Genomic DNA, 9131 nt, shown 5'->3' on the forward strand with positions numbered 1-9131 from the left:
TCTAATATCTTTATATACCTAATAATTTGATATATTATATTAGTTATATTTTGTAAAAATTAACCCATTATTTCATAGCACGGCATGAGTTATTAGCTCAAAATGCTAGATTTCGTGTTTTGAAGTTTAAATATCCATAATCATGGAGAGAAAAAGAGAGAGAGAGAGATTTTGATGTGGTGCATGCGGTGCGGCCGATAGCTGCAGCCTTTCAGGTTACCTATTTTATATTTATTATATGATTTTCTGTGTTGGCAAACTCAATCTATTTTTTTCCTTTTTTTCTTTTTCTTTCTTTTCCTTCTCTTTCCTTCTAATTCTTTCTCTTTCTATTTCTGTTTCTTCCCTTTCTGATCCTTTTAGAGCGTATTATCAATGAATTCACGTGGAATTTGAAGGACAATATCGTCATGTCTGACGCCGATTGGGGTAAGCAATTATTATATTTATAATTAATGTTTGTATGTATTCAATCTTTTAATGGTATTTTTTTAATAGATGCGGAGGATTTTGAACCGCAGTTGCGGACTAAAAAAGCTATATGTGACAAGTGGGATGGTGAAGATGAGGACGATGATATCAAGGTGGGTTTGGGTTGAATTCCACTCTGCTTTACCTACTATTACAATCATTTTCTTTGGATACAGCGTTAAAAGTATCTTTAGAATTCTTATCAAGAACTGTGACAGATGAATTAATGCCCAAAATATAATAATGATGACTAATAAGGTTTACATTTAAACTGATGCTATGCTAATTATAGGACTCCTGGGACAAGGAATCAGATGAAGATGAGGTCAAATCAGAAAAAACAGCTCAAGAATCCGCTGCTTATCAAGCAAAGAAGAAAAAGAAGATATCTGACATCATTGCTGAGAGAGAGGCCTCCAAGAGTTATCAAATGGAAGAAATGGCCCAGTTAGAAAAAGAAAAAGCATATGCAGAAACTCCAGAAGGAAAAGCTGAGGAAAAGCTTCGATTACTTCAATTGGAAGAAAGAGTCAACCTTGACCTGGCTAAAGATATGATGGGTTAGTCGATCCTTTTAAACCTGTTCCTCTCTTATGGAATAGTAAGAGGGAAGACATTTCATTATCTTCTTTTTTGCCTAGGTGTTTCTTTGAATTTGAATATCGATGGAATGAATCCTTCAACAAAAGATGATTTTGCTCAGTTTGAAAAAGCCTTAATAGAAAAAATTAATACATTCTCTGCGGCACCATATTACACTGATTTTATTGAGAATTTTCTTAGGAATTTGTGTGCTGACTGTAAGTTGACTGCTTTTTTAACTTTAATTGCTTTTATTTCTGCTATTTCTCTTAATAATTTAAATCAATGACATTGTCGTTTTGGATACATTTATGTCACGATGGTTGTTTATTTCATTTTTTTTTTTTTTTGTGACGTCCTTATTTCCCAAACTGCATTTAGGTTAGAGAAGCATAGGATCTTGTTTCTCTGAATTACTATTAACCAAACTTTGGCAAACATAAGATAAGTTTCCGTTTTGAGATAACGTTTTTATCATAAATGTATTTCTTAACTTTTGATATCCTCCCCACCTCTTTTTTTCACATTAATACATTTTGAGATTTCAAAAAAACTGATATTCACCAAATACTAATTACTTAGATAAACCATGATATATTGTCCTTGATTGAATACTCAAGAGTATTCAATGTCCAATTTACTCATTTTATTTAAACGATACAATTTATGCGAATACTATTATTGAGAGTTTTAATAAGGATATACATAATCAATGCATCTCTCTCATCGTAATATAAAATAACTTACTCTCAGGGTAACCCTTCTTCATATAGTTGTGTGATTTTTATTTCCTACTTAATCCAGATTTCTTTTTAATTTTTCAGTAAGTTCAACTAATCTTAAAAAGATAAAACTGTCATTTGACGCACTTCATTCAGCAAAACTTAAGGAAGAAAAAGCTGCAAAAAATAAGAAAAAGCCCACTGTCAAAATGGATTTGAGAAAGGTAAGTAATTATTGTTTTTACGAATGAATGTTATGACAGAATTTATATTTTTCTAATATAGTTTGACATAATTATCTTTTCTTTTAATGTTTCAGGACTATTATGTAGATGATGGCTCATACGATATGGATGACTTTATGTGATAGGCTTCCCTCCTCTTCTTCTTCATGTTAGATGAAAGTTAATGAACAATTGTTTCGAACATATTCTCCAGCTTCAATTTCTTTCTGTGTTGCTATAAAAATATTTTTTCTAACGCTTGAAAAAAAAAAGTATTTACGAAACAACTATTTGTTATTTCATTCATCATTTTTACTGAAATACGACATATTTCTGTGAATTATCTGTTTTGTCTGTATGTTTGATTATGCATTTATTTGTGAATATTTTAGTAAGATATATTTTATTATTATGGATCATTGTAAAGATCTAAATTGAAAGATTAGACTCGACTGGGAACTCATCTTGATTTTGAGCATTAACAGATTGGTACTTAAAAGAAAAATAATACTATATCACTTTAGCACGCGAGATAATTATTTTCTTGACGGGGCTCGTAAATGAAAAAAAAAATCCCATAAATAAATATAAAAATCGTGCTTGAAACGACTCTCATGTCCTGTCACCAACTCTTGGCCAGCTCGTAATACATTCTAGTACTGTAATGAGATGTATCTGCGGTTAATGTAAGGAATTTTTGGTTCTGGAATATAAGAAAAAAAATCGAGTGAGTTGTGTAGTTTCATGTCCAACCTCATTCGTGAGATCAGCACCATCTTCGACCAGAAACGGTTAAAACATGTATTTAATTGAGTCTAGAGCAATACTTGATGAACTACCTTATCCGTTTTTAGCTCAAATTAACACTTATCTTTCACGAATACGTGTTGTTAAAAATCCCATTTACAAAAGTGTAACATGTGTATTCTACTTAAATTTTCCACTTGTTTCAATTTATTTCCTGGTCAGCAATGTGATTTTTGTCTATGTGTTAATAAATCAAATCGAGCTTTCCTAAAATTACGTAATTGGATAAACTGGCACAGCTTGGCAACTTATTTGTACTTAAATATATCAGAACAAATAAGATTAGTAAAATAATCATGCTCAATTCATAATTCTTTTGGGAGATTTAACATATCAAATATTGAGTTCATGATAGCTTAAAAAATTTGATTGATATTTGTTATATCGTGGGTTTTCAAAACTGCTTATTTGTATACGATTTAGGATAACATTACAATGAAAAGTGACTAAGTAGAAATAATGGCAAAAATCTTTTAAATTGATATAATTACCTATCATCAAGATAATTTATAAAGATAAATGAAAAATAAACTAACAAGACAGCAATTCCAATGGAAGATGTGCTAATCACTTAATTCTCTGTTATCAATTATAATATCATAAAAACTGATAGGTTATTCATATTGGAAATACTCATGGATTGACGAAAAATCATTAGAATAATATATTAAGAAATATAAGGCACCTGAAATATTGGAGGTCCTGAATTCTTCCATTAGTGTTAGCCCCAATCCTATGTACCGTAATTAACCTATTTAGATAGTTACATAAATATCGAATAAATATTTTTAGAGCTATTTCTGTCGTCATTAAATGTCTATTCAATAAATAAACATTGAAAAAGGAATGTATATTTGTTTAGCAAGTTAATGAAGTTGGAGCCGGATTCTCATTCTAAATTGAATGAATATAAAAAGTTGTAATATTCATATACTTTGATAAAAATCACTGAAGACCATTATTACAAATGTAGTTACGTATTCAAATGTCATTGTATCATACTAGAAAAATGCACATAAAAATTCACTGAAACAGCCAATAAGTCACTTTTTATGGTTCTCATAACTTGGCTTGATATCCATTGTAAGTATGAATTCACAGTCCTAGGCAGGGAGCGCCCCAAAAAAGGAGAATGCACTCTTTTTGATATTTTACAAGTTGTCATAAAAAAATATTGAATAGAAGGAGATAATTATATATATATATTCATATAATTATACTTCGATAAATGATCAATTAAGACACCTTATATTAAAGATCATAACTTATAATGATGAGGGAAAAAATTTGACACAGTGTATTTTTTAAAAAAAATCAATAATATTTTTTATGCCGTCAAAATTTCGTCTTCCCATCTTTTGAAAATTAAAATAATAATCTTACTACAAAATTAGACGGTATTAAACTTATCTTTGAAAAGGAAATAAGCTTGGACAAATTATATGTTAAATTCATTTTTGGATGCCATGGATAGAAGTGGACTCAAAAGACCAACAGATGTCATGTACTTGACTACAATTCATCTTTATCAAATATTACAGATTTCTTTTTAAATAAACACTATAAAAACAGATTATTTACATTGAATAATTCAAGACATGTACCTATTTGTTGTTACTGTAAATACTTTAATTAAGAAAGAACATTTGTCTTGGGCAATGACAGCAAAATGTAAAATAATCACAAATTTAATAACTTTTTAGATAAAATATATTGTACAATATGCACAATTTGTTTCTTTTCTTATGAAATGAACAGCCAAGATTATTCTGTTAGAAAAAGAAAGAATTTATCGGATAAAAGTAAGACGGCTAAATGAATTAATAAGATTCGATCATTAGGGGAGTGAGGATACTTGTTACGGAGGAGACATGTTACACTGTCAATAACTTTAAATTTTAAAGTTATTTGAGAACCCTGTTCTTATACAATTGAATGTCTTCTTTTGTTCATCAAATCTACATAAACCCCGGGTTGCCTAATGCTTACAGTTATAGAAAATTTCGACACTGAAATTTTTTGTCATATACTTTAATTATCAATCACAGTAAATAGTAAAAAATAAAATAAAAATATTTTATTATTAACTATGCTCTGTTTATGTAAATGTTTTATTCGTTTATCTTATATATGCAATTATAAGTATTTACTTTATGCTGACAAACTGTAATAAAAATTAATATAAATGCTTGAATATAATAAATTACAGTTTTTACATGTTTCCTCCTGTTGTAACATGTGTAATCCTACCCTGTAGCATGACTCCTCCTGGTGAATCAAGTATATTACTTTTGGTGGGTTTCGAAAACACCAATAAACGGTTATTAATTATTGCACTTCATCAAAAATACTCTGGAATTATTTGTCTTAGGTAACTACCTATGCCATGTTGCCCGGGCGTTGAATTATCCTTAAAATTGTAAAAATTATGACAGTTTAATAAAATATATGATTTTTTGTAATATGTATCCTCACTCTCCCCCAAATTCATAAATTTCGATTGAGTTCCTATTTATAAATAAATAAAAATGTGAAGTTGTAAAAATCAATTTTTTTCCTTTAATTTTTTCTACAAGTTTCATATAAATCATACAATTTTATTAATCATGTAACTATTATTAATATTTACATAACATAATATCGATTAATAGTTATGTTTTCCGATTGATTTCAAGAAATGGTGAGCTGATTTGTTGATTATATAAATATTCAGAAGTTGATCATTGAATCACATCCATTTTTAATTAATCTTTTGGGTTCTAAAATTGAATCAGTTTTTATCAGATTTATTTTAGTGTAATACTAAAAATAATACAATACCACATTCCTTAACATCGTCATGGATAGGTTATCATAATCTGGACGCAGCTCAAACATGATCCAATACCCTTTCAAAGTTAAACATTATGGCGTTGACGTTAATCCGTCTCTGTTAATTATTATAGTTAATAAGCAATTATAAATTATGATAATAATTGAAAAACGACCTCGGAGGAAAATTGATGGTTTGCCGATTTTGTAAGTTTGCCCACTGTCAAAGAAAAGAACGCTTTATAATTTGAATGGTACGTTTATTTTAACAGTGAGGTACATTTGATTATATGAACAAAACAAAAGTGTTTGGAGGAAGACAAATCCCCATCGTCAAGCATAGGAATGGAAACATTATGTATTTGGAGTGTTTCTCTGCAAAGTGGAGATGACAACTACGCCACATCCTCCAGGAAATCTTGGGTGACAACCTCCTTACCTCAGGGCAGGGAACTGAAAATGGATCTTCTAGCATGGTAATAACCCAAAATAACTTACGAGCATGGCAATTAAGGAGTGACTAAAAAAGAAGAAGCACATTAAGGTCATCGAGTGGCTTGCCCAGTCTCCAGACCTCAATCTCATTGAAAATCTTTATATAAAGTGGGCAAACTTACAAAATTGACAAGAGATCAAATACTTATTTTTCTACACTGTAGATTAATAACATAGTAAATACGACCTATTAATTATTATATTCAACCATAGAATGTTAAGAATGGAGTTTTTCTTACCAATTATTATATTTGTTCCATATTTTTCTACCAAAATTGTATTAACTAAAAATAAATTATGAATTATTCTCACACAAATAAAAAAGTTATTACACATACTAAAAAAGTGTAAAACAACTTCTTGAATATTAGGGCGTGTAAAATATAATGCAGACTCCAGTACTAAAGTACTCCCTGGACTAGTCTTCCTTATAAATAATAGAGATAAAACTATGTACTCCTTCTTAGTTATATAATTTTTAGTTGAATTTTTATTGTTGTATTCTTGCTTTGAAAAATTAGAAACAAAAAGGTAAACAAGCTAGTCAATCACAATTATTTAACCCTTAATACTTAGGCTTCAAAGCATTTGGAAGGAATAACAGAATGCTACTGCCACGGTCAGATGCGAAGATTCATTGGCATTCATATGCAGTCCATTTCTTCATCAAAATGCCATGAAGAGATATTGAAATCTCTACTTACATCAACGATTGTACTAGATTTGGGAATCAAACATGTGCATTTTTTAGGACAGGGATTGCTTAATACACAGGGTAATCACACTTAGATGAATGAATCTGTTATGACTAGAGATGGGATTTGTGTAAGAGTCCAAGGAAAAGGCAGGAATGAGATATAGACAATTACTAAATTAAAACTATTATTATTATCAGCTGCCTTTTTATAGGTTTTTGGAGGGAGAAAATGAATTAGTACTATAAAGAGGAGAACCTTCTACATTTAAATTATTATTAGTGCAGTGAAAATATTTTAACTATATTTAAAATCATATAATTCTTTTTTTATTATGCATTTTTAAATCAATTTATACGAAAAATAACCGAAATTCTTTTTTTAGAGGGAGATGCTAACACCCCAACGACTTATTAAATAATGGACAAAAAAGAAGAAAGAGCACATACATCAACCGTTTTCCTTTTCTAATCGTTATGCTTTGTTTTTTCTTTACACATATCCCTTCTATAGTTATGACAGTTATTTACTGCTTAAAAAGAGGGTGAGGGAAATTTTCCTCCCTGGTAGTGGGGCCGTAGCTATAAGGGGCATAAGTCCCTAAACTTTGCAAAATATTCATAATTATCGCAATGAAAAAATTTGTGTTTATTAAAATTTTTAAATGTAATATAGTTAATGAAAAAAACATCTTCTATTTTTCTTTTATCAAAAAATTGTTTTATAAAAAACTTTAGTTTATTATGCAAAATTTAAACTCTTAAATTGATTTTTTTAGTCTCTTCTTAAAAAAAGTTAATCGTCAAATGTGGCATTTACAGAAAAACATTCTCTCAAAATAGTCAGTAAAGCCCCCCTCAAGTCATGTGGGCGCCCTGGTGACGTCATCATTCTTTAATTTGCCAACTTCACTTACAAATACGTTCTGGCATTGGTACTCCTTGGTCATTACATTAGGTAAAAAAATCCGAGATAAGATGTATTTATTTCCAAGCCTTGTCAAGTTTGTCTTCCATTAAAACGGCTCATATTTTTAAGCGATCATCTTGCTAACATTTCTAAACCGTATCAAATTTAAGAATCCATATATTATGATTGAAATATTATACAAATAAATTTAACGTTTATGAGCAAGCCTATTCGATCAATGATAATATGATCCTAATTTATGGTCAGATTCTAGAGACACACAAAAGTATTGTTTCTGAGAATACAGCGCTACCTCGCTAACACAAAAGTACCCTATGTATTTTGTTGTCAGCTGTCGATTTCCTCTTCTTTTCCATAAATACACAAAGTAATAAGTTATTCTATACTTCTATGCTCCGTTTCCAAAAGAACAGGAATACAATTTCTTGTTGATCCCTCGTTGTTTATATAATATATATATTGGCCATTGTATTATTTCTATGAAGAAATTTTGGCTAATTCTTCATAGAAATAATATAATAACATTTCATAACTATTCTTTTAATCAAATATTACTTAGCAATATTATAGTATAATATCGAATAAAATACTGTGAAGATTTTAATAATATGTAATTTGTTTTAAAAATGGGAATAAAATATATGGCAGTGATATTTTGCGAGTATAAATAGTGGTTGGTTGATTGATTTGCCTAACTACTAGATGATTTCGGGCCTTTTTCCCGTTTATTTTTGGAGGAAAGGTTGCGTAATACCATAAGGTAACGACATGATAAGCTACCTATAAATATTTAGTTTGGATTTTTTTAAATATTGTATGGTAAGGATTTAAATCGGTTGGCTAACGAAATAAAACAATTGTGACAAAACAAAAAAAAATCCTCTCAGGGATACAAATACATATAATCATGTCTAAAATATCGGATCATAATTTTCTTTCACATGAGCCCATCTCTATTGACAACTCGACATAGTTAAAATATCGCACTTCATTGGTTTTAATCAATCCAATTCCATAAATAATGGATAACAGAAATCTTGGCTGGAAATTTGAAATCTCAGAGGCCTGGAGTGGTATTTTTAACTTGAAAAGATATGTTACAATTTAAAAAAAAATTATCTTCCCTTGCCCTAGATCACAGGACCTTGCTACATTTACAGGCAAGGTTCTATTAAATATTTTCCCCCGTCATATGGCATGAGACCAAGAAGAACAATCTAATATTTGTGGTTTAATACTTGTTTAGAGGAAATATTTTGAATTCAAATCGTTTCTTATTTGTTTGTGTGCACTTAAAAAAAACAAAATATCACATAAATACATTTAACATCATAATATTCAAAATTATATATCGTAATGGGAAACCAAAACGCTATTTAATTTTTTTTATAAGT

General features: G+C 29.4%; 1 protein-coding gene and 2 long non-coding RNA genes across 4 annotated transcripts; 1 reads left to right on the forward strand and 2 right to left on the reverse strand.

Moving 5' to 3' along the window:
• Nucleotides 1–269: 269 nt before the first annotated feature.
• Nucleotides 270–2339, forward strand: eIF3j (eukaryotic translation initiation factor 3 subunit j). Its single transcript, XM_040724783.2, has 6 exons — nt 270–429; nt 499–584; nt 764–1031; nt 1113–1271; nt 1878–1999; nt 2095–2339. The coding sequence occupies exons 1-6, from the start codon at nt 411–413 to the stop codon at nt 2140–2142; spliced, it is 702 nt and encodes a 233-aa protein (XP_040580717.1). The 5' UTR covers nt 270–410; the 3' UTR covers nt 2143–2339.
• On the reverse strand, nt 2232–4370 carry LOC121129106 (uncharacterized). The gene is made up of 2 exons (XR_005868346.2): nt 3492–4370; nt 2232–2702 (listed from the first exon to the last, which is right to left on the reverse strand). It is a non-coding gene; the product is annotated as an uncharacterized lncRNA (long non-coding RNA).
• Nucleotides 4371–5342: 972 nt separating this feature from the next.
• Nucleotides 5343–7643, reverse strand: LOC121129105 (uncharacterized). Of its 2 annotated transcripts, XR_011783643.1 has the most exons (3): nt 5794–6461; nt 5627–5735; nt 5343–5565 (listed from the first exon to the last, which is right to left on the reverse strand). It is a non-coding gene; the product is annotated as an uncharacterized lncRNA (long non-coding RNA). The 2 variants fall into 2 exon arrangements; XR_011783642.1 differs by having other exon boundaries at nt 5627–7643.
• Nucleotides 7644–9131: the final 1488 nt, after the last annotated feature.

The sequence above is a fragment of the Lepeophtheirus salmonis genome, chromosome 14 (assembly GCF_016086655.4).
Source record: "Lepeophtheirus salmonis chromosome 14, UVic_Lsal_1.4, whole genome shotgun sequence".
In the NCBI taxonomy this organism is placed as follows: domain Eukaryota; kingdom Metazoa; phylum Arthropoda; class Copepoda; order Siphonostomatoida; family Caligidae; genus Lepeophtheirus; species Lepeophtheirus salmonis.

Excerpts from the sequence above, each read along its gene's own strand:
- eIF3j (XM_040724783.2), top strand. Across the intron at positions 585-763 it reads ATGAGGACGATGATATCAAG|GACTCCTGGGACAAGGAATC; the intron begins GTGGGTTTGGGT and ends TGCTAATTATAG. Across the intron at positions 1,032-1,112 it reads CCTGGCTAAAGATATGATGG|GTGTTTCTTTGAATTTGAAT; the intron begins GTTAGTCGATCC and ends TTTTTTGCCTAG.